Here is a 20,650-nt window from a genome sequence, read left to right on the forward strand (position 1 = left end):
TCTAAACCGCCGCCCGTCCTCTAACCTCCGTCTCAACAATCTTCGTAATCGACTCCTTATCTCTCGCCAACTTCATCAAAATCTCAAGCATATGCCCACCACACTGCAAAGTTCCATGCTGCGTCCTCGGCCCTCTATGTAAATACTCATCCACAGCCTCCAAAGCCTCACCACTCTCAATATCCGGGAAATCCACCATATAATTCTCAAAAGTATCCCTTTTCTTATTTTTCTTCAACGAAGTAATCTCCGGTTTATAACACGTCAACTCCGCACTCGACGCCCTCATCTGACAGATCTCCTTCGCTTTACAATCAGCATCACAGTCTTCAGACGTTCTGAAGTCAGCGATCTTGCGATCAAACCACGCTTGAAACGCATTATTATTCTTTTCGAATGCGATGGTGAGGTTATGCCAGAACGCCGGGGTAAGTGGGGCGTTTGCGGCGAGTGGTGGAGAAACTAGTGGTCCAAGTGTGGCCTTCGCATTATAAAGCTTCTTCCATTCTGGTTTTTTGGTAGATCCGTAGGGAATATTGGTTATGGAAGTGTAGTAGTGGTCGTAGTCTAGGACTTGGTAGGAGGATGGGTCTAGGGTGTAGACTCTAAATACGGGGTTGGCGCTTCGAGGGGTGACGCAAGAAGTTACGTAGGAGGTTATGACGGCGTTGCCGTGGGAGCGGGCGGTTTTGTCGTTGTAAGTGATTTCGAATTCGGCCTGGTCAGATCTATTAGTACTCTAGTGTGTATTGGGTGTAGGATTTTTTTTTTTTTTTTTTGGGGGGGTTATAACGTACGCTGTGAGTGTGCCCCCAGAACATGCCCTTGATTGTGTTGCTGTATCTGGTAACGATCTTATTGAAGTAGTTGGAGTAATCTGGTAAGGCGTCGACGATACCCTATATTCACCCACCACCGTCAGAATCCTCTTTTATGATATAACAGCTGATATGATATTGGGGTAAAATCAACTCACAGGCGGCATATGTCCAATAATAAAGGCGGATAAGCCCGCAGTTTCCGCAGCTTGAAGTTCTCCAGTAAGCCACTTAAAGACATTCCCTGGATCTCTAGCACGATCCATGCCATTGTTATCATAGACCCAGACGTTCAAGCCGTACCAGAAGTTTGTGCTGATGCTGATGATCTTGAGGTTTGTGCCTGGATGGACGACGGAGTAGCAGCCGTAATTTTCTTTAATGGATTTGGCCTAAATATACAGATTCACTATTAGTTTATAATCCCTCTAATGCATATAATAGAGCGAGGATGAATGGAAGACTTACAGCAGCAGCACCAATCCACTTCTGTAACTCCACGCTATTCTGTGTATAATATGGCGCAGCACTATCATAATCCAACTCCGGCTCCACAATCGGGAACAAATTTACCGGCGCAGTATCATGATTCCCAATAACCCCATATACTTTGGCTGAAATCCCGCTTTTTGAGATATCATCATACATACCCTTAATACCTTCAATAGTATGTTCCTGACTTTGCAACCACAAAGCAGCGTCCATGATATCACCAGTAAATATCATAAAATCCGCGTCACCTGCAAGGTCCTTAATAGCCTGGAACATACTCTGCTCCAACGAAACTGGAGTATCACAACCAACACTTCCAAATGGACCCGCCGGGTTTGAGGTTTTGCCAACATCGTCACCAGGGGTGTAAGGTCTACAACATATTGGTTTGTTGCATTTTGTGTTTGTTCCGTTTTTATATAATCTGTCGATGTGGGTATCGCTGATGTGAATAAATTTTAGTGGCTTTGTGGTAGAGACCTTTGGAGCAGCTTGGCGGTTTTGAGAGGGTGGTGGGATTGTGTAGGGGTATGGAAGGAGCTCGGGGGCTTCGCAGAGACCAAAGAGGGTCGCGCAGAGGACTTTGTTGGTTCGGCTGCCGATGGTTAGGCTTCGAAGGGTTTTGGCGATAACTGGGCCTTCGGTGCCGACGACGCCTGTGCAGACGTCTTTGTCCTGGACCTGTTTATACGATAATTGTTAGTATAATCTGCTGTGATTTGAGAATAATGATAGTGGGGGTAGCTGGCTGACCTTCAATCCAGAACAAATAGCAGTGACGACCTTAACAAAGACAGTATCACCGAGGTGAGCTACACCCTTAAGTGCAGTCGTTAATGCCTATTTCCCCCATTCTTTATATTAATTCTCGTGAAACGTTCTACAAATCCATTGCACTTTGGTTTCCGAAATACAAACCTCACATCCCACACAAGTAACAGTACTCTGAATCTTATCAATTATCCCATTCACGATATTCTCAATAATTCCCCTCTTCTCAAGTTCCTCCCAATCCGGTTCTGGGAAAGCCTTCCTAGGACTAATAGGAGCAGCTACAGAAGCGTCGACCGGCACAGCGGCCGTAGCCGTCGACGCCAGCAACGAAGCTGCTAGTAAAACAGAGGCGTTGAATTTCATCTTGTAGGAATATGAAGTTATAAAGAGGATATAGGAAAGCGCCTTGGTTTGTATATCTTATTTACAAGAATAAGAATATCAAAGAAATGTCCCACAAGGCGCTCCGGGCGGTCTGAGGCTATCGAAGAAAGAACCTCGGATACGAACATAAAACGAGGCGACGAAAGACAGGAGTATATATACATCCTTACATCAGGTAATGTAGATGGGGGGCATGTACCCTCCTTCTCTGTTAACTTCTTGCGTCGGCCGGCTGGCGCACATACATAGCTAGTTCATTGTAACGATGACCCTTGATGACAACCTCGATCCCCCAAAAAGCGTTTTGTAAAAAATATTATAAATTGTAAACCCATTTTAAAATACAGTTACGTCCGGTCAAAGCGCTAGCGCAATCCTTCCGAACCTACTATACTATACGTCGGGTTATTCATTTCCCCACCTGTGGTTCGATGTCATGTCCGACCTTACTATCAAAAGTCGCTGTAAGCCGACAGGGACACTTACCCTCCCTCCTGTACGGCATATCATCTTCTGGAAAAGGTAACACCTCAAGCACTACCTCATTTTCACTTCTAGGAAAAGCCAAATCACGAACTCCTCTAAAAGCCTGTAATTGGCTATGAAGCCGTATTTCTTTGCACCCTCCGATCAGAGACATATTAGCGAGATTCTAATGGAAGGGATTATACGTTATACGGCTCTGGGAAGTTGATATTAGAGATAGAGAGGTACCCCGCCCCGTGGCGCCTTGATGTGTTAGAATCATGGCAACTTTTTGAATTTCGGCCGGCGCGCAGCGATTGAGACAGCGGGTAGCAGGGGGGGTGTCAGGCAGCCAGTCCGTCGTTTGTGCGGGGTTGGCTTCGCTTGGGGCCTTGTTGTGCTTGGCTATAGTTAGCAACCGGAGCTCTATATTGAACTTCGTCGACCATTGTTGGTTGGGGTTGCGAAAGATTGACCTCAGAGCAGCGCAGCAACGACATCAAACACCAGAAAAACAGGTTGGTATGGCGTTGTTCCTCAGTTTAAACGCTTCTTAATGTTCCTGACAAGAGAGACATGCATTGCATGAAATGTTCCGGAAGAAAAAAACCTCAAGGTATCAAAAAGCGGGGTCATGATCAACTTGCATGTTGCATAAAACAGGCGAGAAGGTCTAGCTTCTAGCTTCGAATGTGAGTGAACATTGGCGAGTAGGTAAGACATCAGGATGCAATTCTATAGAAACTCTAGTGCAGTACACTCTGGACGAAACGGCGAAAGGATATGCATACACCCGTCGGCGGGCTCCATTTGCAATTGGCCATATTAGATCAATTAATATTGGAAAAGACAACAGGTCGTATCAACCGTTTGGATAAGACACACGTGCAACTTGTAGCAGGGAACTGCCCTGGCCGCGATATCAACACTCTTACCTATTCAGGCAGTTACAGACCTGATAGCAAGAAAGCCTCAACGGGGACTGCCTACGGAATGATAAAATAAAAAGTAAAATAAAAATAAAAAACACGTCGGCCTTTCATTCAAGGATACCAATCAACTAACTCAATCAACTGACGGGCCACCCTCCGAGCATGCCCCAGCATTACTCAAATCTACTCGTCTACACCCTCCATTAGCGAACAGCCACCAAAGATTCAAAATCAAATTGCCTTGGTAGCCACTCGAACACCTCTTGACTTAACTCCTCCCACCTTCCAAGTTCGCAATGAGTATTTGAGTTCAGATCAACATTTTGCTAGGGTGGCCCGGTATAGATATACGCATATCTTTAATGCGATAGTTAGATATCTAATATTGATAACCTTCTTTCCTGATCCACACCTAGCCACTGCGGTCATCACCTTTGGGGGACAATTTTACAAAGCAGATGCTTTGGCAATGTATTCAAAAGGAAACTTGATGAATGATCAATACGTCTAGATGTACGACTAAATGTCGTCTAGATTGATAGAGCCAGACTATGAGCAGGTTATTAAAATACCAAGCCAAATAGCTGCAAAGTATAATGCAAATAATACCCGTACCACAATGTAAGACTCTGGAAGTTGTTGGAATTCATCTTGCTGGTGCAATCCGATTTTAGCGATTTCCAAAGTGCGATTTCATGAATTTACCTTTAGGGTCGATAGAGAGACGTTAAACAACTAGATATGCCAAGTTATTCGAAGCTTTGAAGCCCCGTTCTATCACTTTATTAAAAGGAAGCTGCAATTAACGAAAGCAGACACGTCACAAAACCTGATTCTCAGAATCTATATATCGCAAATATTCCAGGTCGACTGGTTCTATCGACACGAGCCATCAACCAGGGACAAAAGGATAATCTTGCCATAATCACAGAACCGAAATTGTCCTGCTGATCTTTCACAAGAGAAAAAATTATGTTAAAATTGGTGATAGTTAGTTACAATCCTAGTCTTCTGATCGGTGAGCTAAAGTACCTAGGTATCTTGGAGTTGAACTGCGCCAGTTGCATTTTGAGGGAGTTTCGTTTCGTTCTGGACATGTGGTGTTTGATATCCTAATCGACACCGGCTTGGGAACCGCCAAGAACATGCACCCCCATAAATGGTAAGGTCATACGCGCTGTATTGTGGGTATAATATCATAAAGTATCATGATATATATATCATGTTACAGCTTCGTTCCGTCACATTGGTTCGGATGCAACACCGAATCTAGCCTGCCCCGCACCCGGCAAGGCAGAAGTTGACTAGTGAGACATTGTCAAGGGTGGAACAATGTCAAGAAAGATGCATGCATTGGTGTATCATATGAATTCAAGATAGTCTTTTAGCCCGGGTAGAATCGCGATAACATCGACAGACCTCCCCGGCTTACGAAAATACGTGCATCGTATTTGCCAATTTAAACCCGTTTTGGTTGTAAATTGCAAAGCTATAATCACCAGCTGAGCGAAACCCATGTCGCCGTGGCGCATATTGATATCTCTAAGCTGCGGTCTTACCTTCCTTAATGTCTACGAGCCGAGATCAGCTTCGTGCTTATCCTCTGTAATTTCAAAAGTCGCATCGGTGGGTGGAACAGCTAGAAACACGTTCATGCAAGGGACAGAGTATTATGATTGATCTTCTGAGACACTGCATGCAGACGGCACAGTCGACCAAATCATAAACATCCCCACGTGGCCGTCTTTGCAAATCGAAATGTCTTAATTATCTTAAGATTCCGCGTATGTACAAGCATAAACTTTAATAGTATGCTGCTGTAAGTCCCAGTCTTCTACCTTTGAGTCCAGATGTGCTGTTTCACTTCTGGCCTATTCTGCAAAATCTCCTCGATTTCTTCCATTATTTCATCCGTAAGTTTTGGAATAACCTCCAAGGCCTTACAGTTCTCCACAACCTGCTCAACCTTTGTCGCACCCAAGATGACTGTGGTAACATTCTTGTTCTTAGCACACCACGCGAGAGCCAAGGCCGCGGTTGTGGTTCCCAATCTTTCCGCAATAGTTGTTAGCTTTTTAACCTTTTCAATTTTTTCTAGTCCCTCTGGGCTTCGAAGGCGAGTGATGGTATCTTTGAAGAAATCTCCTTCTTTGGCGAAACGAGAGTCTTCGGGGATACCATCATTGTATTTCCCAGTCAGGATACCGTAGCTGAGGGGGGACCAGATAGTCGTGCCATACGAGAAGCTGGAGTACAGGGGTGCATATTCGTTCTCAAAACGCTCTCGAGCGAACATGTTGTACTGAGGCCTATATTTGGATCAGCTGACAACTTCTTAAATAGATATGACCTAATTCGATCCACTTACTGTTCCACAACTGGAGCGATCAAATTATACTTCTCCGCAATAGCGGTAGCCTCTTGAATTTGCGCCGCTGTCCATTCAGACTAGTTTTCCTAGGTTAGCTCGGACTTCTTAGACGTAAGAAGTTAAGATTATACATACAGTACCCCAGTAATACGAAAGGTTTAAGTTTCGAATGACTTGAGTGAAGCCTTCAACGATCTCTCTCATCGGAACATTTGGGTCCATTCGATGAGCGAAAACAATATCAACATAATCGAGTTGCAATCGCTTCAAAGATTGCTTGAGACCTTCAACAATATGCTTTTTAGAGAGACCACGACAATTTGGCTCTTTTCGGCCGGTTCCGAAGAAAATCTTCAAAGCGATAGTTAGAAGAGGCGAAGCGATGAGCGAAAGGTGCTATATGTGAGCCTCAAACCTTTGTCGAGATGACATATCTAAATGATCCTTAGTACTAAGATTCTTGTAGTAGACAAAATATATCGACTTACTCTTCTCTTGGCCAATCGAGCTCTTTCAAAGCTTGGCCCTACATAGTTACTCATCGTCAGCTTGATCCCCGAGATATGCACCTTCCCTCACCAGTTGAGATTTGGGGAATGGTTTGCCATACCATTGAGATTTCCGATTCTCCCTTGGAATAGGACTCGGCAGTATCGAAATAGTTGATGCCATGGTCCCAGGCTGCCTGGAGGCAATCCTTAACGGGATTTCCGGTAACATGCTTACCATATGTCATCCATCCGCCTACGTTTCGAATTCATAGATATATCAGCGACATCACCTTAAATGCTTAGCGGCCGTTTGGTAGAAGGGGAAGCGTTGTATTTTCCTGTTCCACAGTCAACGGATACATACCTAGCGAGAAGACCGAAACCTTAAGTCCAGTGGGTCCGAGGTATCGGAACTCCATATTCTTGGGGTCAAATTTCGAGACTGGAGATAGTGGAGAAGACATTGCGAATGTTTGTAGATTCACCAACGAAAGGCTCCAATTTCTAATTTGTTGTCGAAGAGGTGGTAGTTGGAAGGAAGTCTTAAAAATCGCTCGTCGAGTTTGAAGAATTAAATTCAGATGGTCACGTCACTTCAGATTTTGAAGTTCGACAATTTGAATTCAACATTAAATTTATAATCGTAGGTGGGGTACCGGCTGTCGGCTGTGCGCAGATGTGGTTTTAGTCAGCAACAACCGCAATGATATTCCTACGAACATGGCTTGTATGCGACATGGTAAATTATTTTCCCGTGGTTTTGACGCCATGGTGAGCTGGGGATAAGGACTTATATCCGATCCGGTCTCGTAAGCCAATCTGATCCGGATCGGTTTGACGGTTGTTGACAACGCATAGACATCTTATTGACAACACTTTTTTTGGTGAGTGGTCACAAACCACAACCCAGACCACGGTTCTTGGGAATAGAATGTTGGTTTTAAGCCGTGAGCGTTTCGCTGACAGATGCATCTCGATGGGGCTCCTGGTACGATTCGGTTGGGCACGGTTCCCCAACCTACTTAGTATCCAAAATTTTAATTTAATTCGATTGGACCAAAGTCCTATTCATGTACCTCATGTGTGTCGACCTAAGATCTATATCCGACATGCCTTCGGCGCCCGACGGTCTATCTCCGAGGTGCAGTTGCTTGGCCCCTGCCAAACTTTCGATCGGGAATAAAGACGCTAGTTAATTCTAGCGGGTCATGAAATGGCTACTTCGATAAAAACTTAGAAGAAGCTTCTTTCACGATCTGTGATCCACACACGATAATCCGACACCGCACCCTAAATAAAAATAACCATCTTAGAAACTTTCGAATCGCGGAGGGTTTTAATCGTTGTTACACAGAATCGGGTTTAATCAAACGTTATTTGCATATTTGAAGTCGATATTTGGAAAACCTCGGATTTTGTTTGTAAATTGATGTGAATGACTGATTGAGGCCGTAGATGGATAAAGGCCAGAAAAAATAGTTCCTTGCATCTATGTTTAAGCTCAAGCTGATTAATAGAAGTTGGGAGGTTGGGCAGGGATGTCCCGGAAAATCAGCCATGTGGTGCCATGCACCTTTATTTGGCAGAAAACGCTAGGTTCCTGCCATCTCGACCCGCGTGGCAGATGGGATGGAAGGAGCCTAGGGTAATGGAATTATCGGAAGGGGTCTGGTTGTAATTAAACATGGCTTTATTCGAAGTTTTGAAGATGATTTTAAGCTGGCCACTCCGTCTCAAAGAAGCTGGTGGATGTTAAACATGCGCGTGGGGGCCGTTTACACTTTGACGCTGGCGACTTGGGATTTCCCACTACACAATTACAATCGTAGATTGCCAAAATTCGATTTGGACATGCCCAACTCATAATCTGAGACTTTGTCCGAAGCTTGTGCATGGAGTTGACAGTGGGCAGAAACTTGGCTTGATATGAGCCTCAGCCCAGCCCTGTCAACAAATCTCGACCTCTTTATGCGTGATACGGGTAACGGTTGCAACATGACATCCACCATGTCAAAAGGTATATAGGAAAATGCCGGATACAAACTTTGCGCTCTCAGTAGATGTTGCCTGGTACCTGGCTCCGGCTTGAATGGCCGTACGACCAATACGCCACAAAATTTCAAGTATTTCGCAGAAAGTGCCAAATTTGGAATCAAATGCCCAATGGCGGTTTACGCTTCTTCGCTCAGATGAACAATTTTCTACGGCTGATATAAAGATGTTTTCCTCCCTTTGGCTCGGCATCCTGGGCGAGGTTACTCTTTGGTCCGGCCCCTAACGAATGCATGGATGTGCTGGTCCAGGGGCACATGTCGGCCTACAAGCAGATGCAGCCCCATAAACACGGCTTTGCGTTCTCCATGTCCCTCCCACTGACACAATCGCGCTTTAATTTGGTTATGGGAATGGCTTTTTTCGGAAAGCCCAAAGCCTTGGTCGACTCGCCAAGTGCGTTCATGCATCTAAAACCTGCCCTTTTCCATCACTTTTCGTTAGCCCGCTTTGTTGAACATCTTTCACCATTCACTCGCTCAAAGGTGGATTTGCCATCGGTGGAAGACAAAACAGCCAATTACCAACTGGTTGTTCATAGTTAACTTTTTTTTTTTTCTTTGGTCTGCGGCTGAAGTTTCTGTATAAACCTTCAGTACTCGCTGCCTTCCTTCCTTCCTTCCTTTCTTTCATATGCTGCCTTTTCTGATTTTCTAGGTTTTGGCTTGGGGCACTGCTGATCCGGTGGAAGCACACTATCTGCGCAAGCGGTTCTACACATCTCTGCAAGGTTGCAGTTGCACAAACATATCTTTGATATACAAACTTATATCGGACACGATCGTTACCGACCTCGGCCACTCGCTTTTTACTTTCCGCCTTTTTGGCGTCGATATCCAGCCAAGATGTTCTCGCTCAAGAGATTTGCCTTGCTGGCGACATGCCTTCTACCTTCCCTCGTCAATGCCGGCGGCGCGCCGACAGATACCTATCGAGATGCGGACGAAATGCAATCGAGCTATTTGGACAACCACAACATGGATCCAGCAATTGTAGGCAGTGCAGCATTTGGCATGCTGTGGTCGAAAACCTACAAACCCGGAGAAAAATTCTTTGCAAAGCCTCTCATCTTTACCTCTAGCAAAGGGCTCAATGGCAACAAGCCCGTTGTCATTCTATGTTCCGCGCTGAACAACATTTATGTTGAGGATGCAAAGAACGGAGGAAACATCGCCACTTTGAAGCAGCGAAATGTGGGTGCAGCATTCACACAAGCAGATGCCGATAATTGTCCCGATCTTGGAGGTCCAGCTGGTATCATTGGAACGCCGGTCCTCGAACCGAATTCAGAGATCATGTACTTCTTCAGCAAATCGTATGCCGATATTAGTGGTGCGACTCAAGGCACAGCCAACGGAAAATATCGATTCCACGCCGTCGACATTAACAGCCCCACGCTAGAGGATGTGCCTGGCTACCCGATTATGATTGATGGATCAGTTGCTGACAATGACCCGGGTATCCACTTCTTTGGTGGAGTGCACCTCCAGCGACCTTCTCTTCTCATGAAGAATGGTGTAGTTTATGGCGGCTTCGGATCGGTAAGTGGCATAATTGTTTAGTCTGGGGTTTGAGGAGTTAGATATTCCTGCACCGTCAGATGGTCTAATTTCGGACTTGACATGCCGAAACATTGCGCGTCGTTGGAGCGTAATGTAGGGGCCGAAATTTGACGCTGCAAGGGGTGCCATTTAGGCTGAAGTTTGGAACTCGAACTGAAGCTCTTGGTACAAAAGAGTTTCGCGCCTTGGCTCCCCAATGGGTCACTCTATATCCTCCTACCCACTTTGGAAATACTACTTCGGCAACACAGCTAGCCTCAGGCATTGGCTAACGATTTATCTCTAGCACTGCGACAAATGGAACTTCACTGGAGCCGTCATCGGCGTCGATGTAGCAGAAAAGCGCGTTGTGACATACTTCTCCACCGAAATCAGGCCATGGCTGTTAGCAGGTGGCCTCAACGACTGGACACAAAGCTCTGGACAGGGTGGTATCTGGATGGGTGGCTGTGGTCTATCTTCGGACAGTGGTAGCAGATTCTTCTTTACCACTGGTAACGGGAAGGGAAAGCAGGCCCAAAAGGGACAGAGTCTGGATGGAAAATCCGTCAAGCTTGCTACTTTGGGAGAAGCAGTCGTCAATCTTAGAATCGGCAGTGATGGCAAAGTCGAACTTCAGGATTGGTTTCAACCGTACGACTACGCACTATTCGACAACAATGACGAGGACTTGGGTTCTGCGGGCCTTATGTTGCTTGATACCAATACTTTCAAGGGCACTGGCGTTAGCAAGATGGCTATTACCTATGGCAAAAACGCATACGTGAGTATCATCCAGATATATCTGGCCGCTTTTGACTGGGCTTATATTGATTTGATTTTATAGATGTATGTTCTGAATGCCGACAATTTGGGTGGCTATGGTAATGGGCCTGGCGGCGGAGACGGCGTCATCCAGACCATAAACACCGGTGCTTCAACCTTTGGAGGATCTGGATCATATCCCCTTGATGGTGGCTACATCTACTTCGTTCCATCAACAACTCCCATTCAAGCGTACAAACTAGGCTTCAAGGCTGATGGCACACCCCAGTTTTCTTTCGCTGGTGCTAGCGCCGACAAAATCAGCGGACGTATTGGACCCCCAACTATCACTTCCTACAAAGGCCAGCCAGGTACTGGTATTGTCTGGGTCGCTGATAACAACGCCGGTTTGGTTGCCTTTAAGGCCGTCCCAGAGAATGGTGTCTTAGTTAAACTCAATATCCCGGCAACAGGCGGCCTGAACAAGTTCCAGCGTCCAGCTTTTGGAGATGGAACTGTCTACGTTTCTACCAGCGGTGGCAAGGTTATGTGTCTAGGAAGTCCAGTTAACCTGCCCTTGAACTGCACTGGAATCGATTTTGGAGATTCACCTTTCGGAACCACGGAGAGTGGAACCGTTACCTGCCAGACGACAACTAGTTTGAAGGTCAGCTATATTGTTCTCGGAGACGGTCCATACACAGCTAGCAACGATTCTCTACCAACAGCTCAACTTGCTGCTGGAGCATCGTTCTCCTTTCAAGTTACCTGGAACGTTCCAGCGGATACACCTGGAATTAGAACATCAACCGTTACCATTAACGTCACTCCATCTATTGCAAACCAGTTCACAAGTAATGTTCCTATTGGTCTCAGAGGCAACGTCGTGAGCGAAGGCGCATTTATTACAATCTCACCAGTCCATTATTCCTTCAATCCCATCATCGTCGGAACCCCCTCCGAACCAGAGGGCCAAGCCGGTACTTTCCAGCTCGGAAACGCTGGTCTCCAGCCGCTCCAAATTCTTGGCTACTACTACTCAGAAGATGGTGAAACGTATCACAATATCACTACCAACAGCACCAACTCAGATTACAAGATTGTAGGAACCGGGTTCAACGTAGAATCCTCTTCGTTGCCTTCAATCGGAAGTACCTTGTCACCAGGCTCTCAAACTACGATTGCCATGCATTTCTATGCGGTCAATGGACAATTATCGGATTATGGAACGGCATTCTTTATCTCCACGAACGGGGGAATCGGTCGTATCACATTATCAGGAACGGCTTCTGCTTCGCCAAAGGCTGAAGTCGCGGTTGCCACACCTGAAGGTTTCTGGAACCTAAATTGGCGTGATACACACGATTTCCATGAACTAGAAGCCATTCCAGGAAATGTTGCCATTCGTACTATGAGAGTCTGCAATAGAGGTGGTAGCCCTCTGGCAGTTACTAAATCTAAACCCGTCTCTACTACCTACCTTTACGCAGATATCGAGACAGTTTTCCCAGAGGGTTTGCAAATTGCACCGAACGACTGTGCATATGGAAATGTCAGCTTCACGCCCGGCATTGCTTACATTAACACTCAACCAAAAATAGTCACCGGCGCCTTCGTTCTTAACTTCAACGATGAAACCTGGGGAGGAGAAAACTTCGTCAACTTCCAGGGAACTATCATGCCGCGGCAGCTTGGGCCCCTCAATGGTGTCTTGGCTCTCTATCAATTCGCTGGTTGTTATAAAGATTCTACCTGCGGTGCTTCTGGAACTTCCCGTTGTTTCCAGCAAGCCGGTAGCTCCGACACAAACGACGCCGCCGAATGTATTGCAAAATGCCAAGCCCTCGGAAAGCCTATCGCCGCCACTCAGTATACGAGGGAGTGCTGGTGTGGAACTGCCATGCCACAACGATCTGCTCCAAGCTTCATCGATGACCTTGGTTTCCAATCCAAGTGCAACTATGTCTGCCCTGGAGATAGAACCAGCCCGCTTCAGTTCTGCGGTGGTACTGGAACACTCATGAATGTCTATTATGACATGACTAAGGTTTCCATAACTTCCTCAAGCACCACTACCACCATGAGCTCGACAACGTCATCTTCCCAGACTACAACTTCTTCAGTCATCACTATTACAACATCGCCAGTTGCCACTACGACGTCAGTCACCACTACCACAACATCTTCAGTCATTACCACAACTTCATCCACGACGACAACGACAACGACGACAGGTCCACCGCCACCAGTTTCGACTGTTCATAACCCTGGAAATGTTAACTATACTTGGATTGGTTGTGTCGCTGAGCCAACCACTGGACGTGCTATGGCTGGCGGTCAATTTCTTGGAAGCGAATCCTCTACCATGACCGTCGAGCGCTGTCTTGAGTTCTGTTGGCCCAAGGTGTGGGTGGGTCTACAGTATGCGGGAGAATGTTGGTGTTCTTCAGGCCCAGTTAATTTTGGAGTCACGCTCCCCGACTCTCAATGCAACTTGGTCTGTAAGGGAAATTCGACTGAGTACTGTGGTGCCGGCAAGAAGTTTGATCTTTACCAGTTAAGAGCCAACCTTACTTCAAGCTCCTCGACTACAACCACGACCACGACCACGACTCCTGTGGTTGTAACGACCCTTAGCACTACTGCATCTACTACCCTATCCACCACTCCCTCTACCACTCCCTCTACTACTCCTTCCACTACTCCTTCCACCACTCCTTCCACGGCACCGTCCACGACGCCGCCAACCACTCCGCCAACAACTGCCCCCAGTACGACATTCGTCTCAACCACCATTTCTTCGGTTTCCGCTTCTACGACTTATGCCTTTGGCTACTATTCTCTCGGTTGCTACACTGAATACCCCGCCCCGACTAAGCACGAGCTCCTCAAACTCGTGGCCAATGACACTATGAACGTCGAAGTCTGTCTCCAAGTCGCCAAGGCCAAGAATTACAACTACGCTGGTCTGGAATACGGCCGAGAGTGTTGGGCTACCAGCTTGACAACTACACCGCTGCTTACTCCTACCAGTGGAACGGCGGCTTGCACTATCAAGTGTTTGGGTAATACTACACAGTCTTGTGGTGGTCGGAATATGTTAAATCTGTACTATTCCCCTACCTCCACGGCTACCATGCTTAAAGCGAGACGCGCGCCAAGGCGGTATGGTGACTATGGAGTTGATGATTAGACAGTTTTCGTGATCGTCGATGTTTTGTTTTTCTTGGAGTTCAGGCTTTGGTGCTTTACCTCTCATATATCCATCCGCCTCATAGGGACATCATTATTTTGGATAGTTACTATCATATTAATTATTACTTTTACGGTCGTTCTTTGTCATTCATTTGGATATTTTTCAATGCTTTTTAATGAGTTTAGATGTTGTTAAAAGTGACTACATAGTCACTACGGTTTCAGTGCTCGCGCGACTTGGGCTAAGTTGATGGGGACGTCGCGAATTTAGTGATGGACATGTTATTAAAAACTATACTAATCATAACCTCCCAGTATAATCTCAATATCCACGCATAAATATAAAAGGTAACTGATCAAACGTAGTTTGGTGGGCTAGCACTAGTTTTGTCCCTAAAATACAATAGTAGATGCTATCGACAACAGGTCCAAACTCCACCATCAACAAACAGGCTATCCTCCAAATCCTGGCAGATTCGGGAGGAAGGGAAGCCCACCACCACCACTTCCTGTAATGATCCCTTCTAACCTCCAACAAGCCCTGCGGCAGCAAGCTCAGCAAGCAAGCTGACACATTGTTGTGCCCCTGTTGTTACGGATTAACATCATTTATCTTCCCCAGTGTTGCGAATAATTCTCTCGTTGCCTTTATCTTTCCGAATATGTCTTCAGTAGTATCCTGGGCTGGCCCATCAAACGTTCTCGGGGCAATGCCATTTTCAAGAATAAAATCGAGTTTCTATTAAATAAGCGATGCTAGTTAGCAAATCAGAGTTACAAAATTTATATAGAAAACATACCACGATTGAATCCTGCAGGTTCGTAACCATAATTTGGATACCACAGATCATAGCTAGTATCATACTGCCACCACAGACCGCGTCGCAAGTTTTAGTATCGGTATCAGCAAGGATAAAACAAACTTGCTTTCAATCTCTTTCAAAGTAAATGTTACCGCGGCATCAAGTTTGGAATAATTATCGTTAAACTCCTTCCAAGAAATTGGTGCTACACCGTTGGGCGCGGTTGCGTTAATGCCGGTGCGGAATCGAGGAAATCGAACGGAAAGCTGCCGAAAGCTTTCTATTATGAGATCGGAGAGGATATTGTCTTTGGCAGGACATATAGAGCCAGTTCCTTCTAGTTTATCGGTGACCATGGGAACACGTTCTGGAATGACCTTGTAGAGTTTAGCTTGGATCTGATGTCCTAGTTCATCATAGGCGGCTCGAACTAGAGTTAAGTCCTCGAGAGTACTGGGATAGAAAGGTGATACGGGGTCCTGGGTACGAGGCGATATCTGAACAGGATCCCCGAGCACTATTGCAGCGCCTAGTTGGAATAGAGTTATTCCGCTGACGGCAGAGCATTGAATGAGAGTTGTAACTTCATGTTGTGCTACAGATGTCAAGTGGGATATTATCGTAGATTCCGACAGTGGGTGGGAAAGGCAGTCACCAGTAAAACTGATTCGACAGGTTAGAATTGGTGGATTGAATCAGAGCTTTCATATGTCTGCAGATATATACCTGAAATATCACTGACAGGCCTAATTCTTGTGTATTCCAGATGCAGACAGGTGTATACTATGAAAGTCGGCCATTTCCATATGGTCAATACACAGAAAGTTTAAGAATGCCCATCCGTGAGCTCAGGTACTAGGTTAGCGGTATTTGGCCACAGTTGGGCGACCAATATTTGATCTGAGCTGAGATGATACCTGAATCAAATAACCGGGCTTTGTTCCACCAAGCTCCAGATTTTAGATTGCTAGAAATTTTTTTGATTTGACATTGACCGTCATGTGGTAATCTGAAAGCTGAGCAGCTCTTTAAGCTTACTGTCTAGATATCGGGTCCATGGTCTTTTGTGGCAAATCTTCGCCATTGAATTTAGTTGCCGTTATATTAGCAACAGGGGCGTCGAGATCTTTGTGCAATTGTTGGTTACGCGGGATATTGGGGATTAAAGATTGCGGTCGAGACCGTACCGTTTAGGTATCTGCGCAACATACCCATCGATCGATATCTAGTAGGTTATAATGTCCTGCTGTGAGCATTTGAGCTTAGCCCTACAACTGCCGTGGGATGCAAAATTAATTCTTGTTTCCTCATGATTATCTGATTCGGTTAAATTAGTCATCCGACAATACCATGGTGTGATAGCTATGTGTAGTTCCTTTAATTCTGCGAAATATAGATAGCTGCCAACAATACGATCTTACCACGATCTTACCACGATCTTATACCGTGAAAAAGTAATAAGGGAAATCTCACCCAGATCATAAGATCTCAGCGTCAACCAGCAGTCTTGCATGTACCCAACTCGGCGGGACTTGGTCAAGTTCCCAAGAGAAACAATTTGATTGCAAGTCCACTTTGTGTAACCAAGCTGGTCGGCGGGCTTGGTCGCACTAATACAGTCTTGCTGCTGTATACACCAATTAACTCCACAACACAATGTGTTGCTAATTTTCCAACACGTTGAAACATTCTCGCCACAAGACTCTCGCCCACAATGCCAGGCCACATTCATTTTACGTGATAGGGTGAGGATCCCAAGAAATCTGTGGGAAGGCCGGTTCATGACTAATAAAGATTCCTGAAAGTACATTCCGGGGTTCGGTATGTTCTCCTCATTCTAATATAAAACTATGACGACATACCTAGTCTTTCGTCGGAACGTTGACTTTGGACGAACCTGAAACGGCCCTCAGGAACATCGGCCCGTATTCAACACCAAGGCAGACCCTTGGCTTGTTCGGGGTATTTTCTGGTTGTCGATCTAATAATTTCATCTGGAATATCTCTAACCTAATTATACCACAATATTAGCCGTTTTAATATCATGCAAGCTTTCCTCCTTGTATCTGGGTTTCTAATAGCTAGGCGAATAATCACAAGACCGGCTCCCCCACTCGGTCCGTTCTCCGACTAGATATTAACTTCATCTAGGGCCAAGGTTCCTGGCGGAATCACGATCGAAGCACATGATGACCCCGTCTTATAGTCCTATCGAAGCAATTGAAGAGCTGCTGTTCTAGTCGCACAGTAGGCCGGCCCGATGATAGTGTGATTAGGGCACAGGATATGGGATTTGAGGGAGTTTTTGATACTTGCCAACTATCTTGGATCGAGCTTGGGAGAAACCGAGATTTAATACCTAGGCTAGGCGGGCAATGTGGCCAGGGAGGCATATCAAGCCCTTAGTCATGGTTTACTTGAAACGTGAAGCCCAGGTGGAAAAGTAATGGTTTAAATAAGCTGTCGTCGCCTTGAAGGAGAAGGACAGCTCGAGGGCAGTGTCCAAGAGAAGGAATCACGTAACGACTAGATTTGCAAGCTCGTTGTCGTTAATTGGGAAAATGCTGTCGTCGACTCTCTTACTGACGGCGCTGACCGTGCCGGCGGCCTTCGCCCAGTCTAATCTCAACTGGGATGCGGCCTACACGAAAGCTACGACAATGCTGGGGAAACTCACATTACAACAGAAGATCAATATAGTCACCGGCGTTGGCTGGCAGAAAGGTCCTTGTGTCGGAAACATTGCAGCTATTAGCAGCGCGGGCTTTCCAGGTAAGCAATCTGTTGTAGAATTGTACGGCAACGCAGAATCCGTTACTGATGTTCCTTCAATTCACCAGGATTGTGCCTGCAGGATGGACCTGTCGGAGTCAGATATGCAAGCGGCGTCACTGCTTTCCCGGCTGCTATCCATTTGGTTAGTCAAAGTTATATCAAATTTACTCCAACAACACTAACAAGGAAATATCGTAGGGTGCTACCTGGGATAAAGACCTTATGAGACAGCAAGGAGTTGCTATGGGCGAGGAGTTCCGAGGAAAAGGTGTCAATATTGCACTTGCACCAGTATCTGGCGCCTTGGGAAAGATCCCACAGGTATATTCCTTCGAATTCAACAGCTTTCGAGCTTGATTTTAACATGCAGGCTAGGCCGGAAGAAATTGGGAGGGTTACAGCAATGATCCGTACCACGCAGGTGTCGGTATGACAGAAGTTATCACTGGTATGCAAAGCGTCGGCGTCCAAGCTTGCGCAAAGCACTATATTGGAAATGAGCAGGAAAGAAACCGAGAAACTATGAGTAGCAATATCGACGACAGGACAATGCACGAGCTGTATCTTTGGCCTTTTGCGGATGCTGTCAAAGCAAATGTTGCGACTTTCATGTGCAGCTATAACAGACTTAACAGCAGCTGGGCTTGCGATAACGACTATGCTTTGAATACACTTCTTAAGGGAGAACTCGGTAAGTCTACACGTATTCGCTATGATATATTACATTATGCCATGGTTTCAGAACATAAATACATCGAACTAACCAAGAATCCAAATCTAGGTTTCAGAGGGCAGGTTCTGTCCGATTGGAATGCTAGAACCACCACCGGTGGTGCCACTCGTGGTCTCGACATGACCATGCCAGGCGATAACTTTGGAGACAACAACTTCGTTTGGGGTCAGAACCTATTAAACGCCGTCAACCAAGGCAGTGTATCTACTTCTCGCCTCGATGACATGGTAAAGCGTATCTTTGCCAGTTGGTATCTCGTCGGCCAGGACCAAAACTACCCATCCGTTAGCTTCAATTCGTGGAATAACAACGGAGGCGGCGACGTTTCTGGAAACCACAAGGATCTTGCCCGAACAGTTGCGGGTGATGGTATTATTCTACTGAAGAACGTCAATAATGCGCTTCCATTGAAAAACCCAGCCTCGTTAGCTATTATTGGAAGGGATGCGATTAACAACCCAGCCGGTATTAACTCTTGCAGCGACAGAGCTTGCAATGACGGTACCCTTGCAATGGTAGGCTAGTCTCATTATCCTCTCTAACAAAAACAGTTACTAAAGGCAGTTCTTAGGGATGGGGATCCGGAACTACCAACTTCCCTTATTTGATTGATCCGCTCACCGCTATCCGCGCTCAAGCCCAAGCTGATGGTACGACTGTTGTTACGTCGACCACAGACAATGCATCCCAGGGAGCTTCTGCTGCTCAATCCGCTTCTACGGCAATTGTATTTATTAACGCCAACTCTGGAGAAGGATATCTCACAGTGCAAGGGAACAACGGAGACAGAAACAACCTGGATCCCTGGAATGGTGGAAACGATCTCGTAAAAGCAGTTGCCGCAGTCAACTCTAAGACGATTGTCGTGATCCATTCCGTTGGACCAATCATTTTAGAACAGTTTGTCGACCTCCCGAATGTCATCGCTGTCGTTTGGGCCGGGCTTCCCGGACAAGAGAGTGGAAATGGTCTCGTCGATGTTCTTTATGGTAGCAAGGCCCCAGGTGGAAAGCTTCCATTCACCATCGCCAAGTCTCCAACCGATTATGGTACCAGCATCGTCAACGGCGACGACAACTTCCCAGAAGGTCTTTTCATTGATTACCGTCGATTCGATGCTCAAGGAATTACCCCACGATATGAGTTTGGCTTCGGTCTATGTAGGTGCATATAATATCCCGATACTCCAATCGATATAGCTAACTCAGGTAGCCTACACCACATTTTCATTCAGCAACCTTGTGATTTCTTATACCAGCACCACAACTGGGCCGGTCTCCTCAACTCAAAACGCCCCCGGTGGTTACCCAGCTCTCTATGAGCCTGTTGCGACAATCACAGCTCGCGTCACCAACACTGGTAGCGTCGCCGGTTCCGAAGTAGCCCAGCTTTATATTGGTCTTCCAGCAGGATCTCCCTCCACACCACCGAAGCAACTCCGCGGCTTCCAGAAGCTCAAGTTAGCTGCTGGTGCTTCCGGCACTGCCACCTTCGTTCTCAAGAGGAAAGATCTAGCATACTGGAACACCGCCTCTCAACGTTGGGTCGTACCCACTGGAAACTTCAACATCTTCATTGGTGCTAGCTCCCGAGATATTAGACTTCAGGGAACTATGGGCCCTAGCGGAAGCACTACAACCACAATCGGTGGCTCCACTTCCACCACTACGACTGCACAAACGACCACCCCAACGACTACTCGTGTCACCACTACACGTTCAACGACAGCACCCACTACCACGAGGACCACAACGGCAGCGATAACCACTACAACCGCGATTATCACCACCACTCCACCAGCCGAGGGCCCACTGCAGAGCAAATGGGGCCAATGTGGTGGAATAGGTTATACAGTAAGTTTAAGCCTTAAATTTTTGTTTCGAACAAATTCTAACAACAAACTTAATATAGGGCGCAAGCGTATGCTCTCCAACAGCTACTTGCTCAACTTTGAACCCATACTACGCACAATGCTTGTAGTATTTTAACATCAAGTAGTTTCTTGTATATATTTTTTATTTGGAATGGTGATGTACATACATAAAGATTTAGGAGGGTG

General features: G+C 46.2%; 5 protein-coding genes across 5 annotated transcripts; 2 read left to right on the forward strand and 3 right to left on the reverse strand.

The window, feature by feature from the left end:
- Position 1: 1 nt before the first annotated feature.
- Positions 2-2,447, reverse strand: DFL_008038 (uncharacterized protein; the record flags this gene model as incomplete). The annotated part of the gene is made up of 6 exons (XM_067637713.1): positions 2-718; positions 798-899; positions 977-1,210; positions 1,287-1,991; positions 2,064-2,150; positions 2,229-2,447. 6 exons carry the CDS (start codon positions 2,445-2,447, stop codon positions 2-4), a joined length of 2,064 nt encoding a protein of 687 aa, XP_067485675.1.
- Positions 2,448-5,699: 3,252 nt separating this feature from the next.
- Positions 5,700-7,191, reverse strand: DFL_008039 (uncharacterized protein; the record flags this gene model as incomplete). The annotated part of the gene is made up of 7 exons (XM_067637714.1): positions 5,700-6,174; positions 6,234-6,313; positions 6,372-6,587; positions 6,652-6,670; positions 6,725-6,762; positions 6,847-6,980; positions 7,092-7,191. The coding sequence occupies 7 exons, from the start codon at positions 7,189-7,191 to the stop codon at positions 5,700-5,702; spliced, it is 1,062 nt and encodes a 353-aa protein (XP_067485676.1).
- A 2,433-nt stretch (positions 7,192-9,624) lies between these two features.
- Positions 9,625-14,278, forward strand: DFL_008040 (uncharacterized protein; the record flags this gene model as incomplete). The annotated part of the gene is made up of 3 exons (XM_067637717.1): positions 9,625-10,320; positions 10,628-11,104; positions 11,168-14,278. The coding sequence occupies 3 exons, from the start codon at positions 9,625-9,627 to the stop codon at positions 14,276-14,278; spliced, it is 4,284 nt and encodes a 1,427-aa protein (XP_067485677.1).
- Positions 14,279-14,872: 594 nt separating this feature from the next.
- DFL_008041 (uncharacterized protein) lies at positions 14,873-16,141 on the reverse strand (the record flags this gene model as incomplete). Its single annotated transcript, XM_067637718.1, has 5 exons — positions 14,873-15,019; positions 15,081-15,144; positions 15,204-15,746; positions 15,940-16,050; positions 16,122-16,141. The coding sequence occupies 5 exons, from the start codon at positions 16,139-16,141 to the stop codon at positions 14,873-14,875; spliced, it is 885 nt and encodes a 294-aa protein (XP_067485678.1).
- A 1,503-nt stretch (positions 16,142-17,644) lies between these two features.
- On the forward strand, positions 17,645-20,571 carry DFL_008042 (uncharacterized protein; the record flags this gene model as incomplete). The annotated part of the gene is made up of 8 exons (XM_067637719.1): positions 17,645-17,855; positions 17,924-18,000; positions 18,057-18,179; positions 18,234-18,549; positions 18,640-19,106; positions 19,163-19,751; positions 19,804-20,444; positions 20,503-20,571. The coding sequence occupies 8 exons, from the start codon at positions 17,645-17,647 to the stop codon at positions 20,569-20,571; spliced, it is 2,493 nt and encodes an 830-aa protein (XP_067485679.1).
- Positions 20,572-20,650: the final 79 nt, after the last annotated feature.

The sequence above is a fragment of the Arthrobotrys flagrans genome (assembly GCF_004000055.1).
Source record: "Arthrobotrys flagrans strain CBS H-5679 chromosome Unknown unitig_1, whole genome shotgun sequence".
In the NCBI taxonomy this organism is placed as follows: Eukaryota; Fungi; Ascomycota; class Orbiliomycetes; order Orbiliales; family Orbiliaceae; genus Arthrobotrys; species Arthrobotrys flagrans.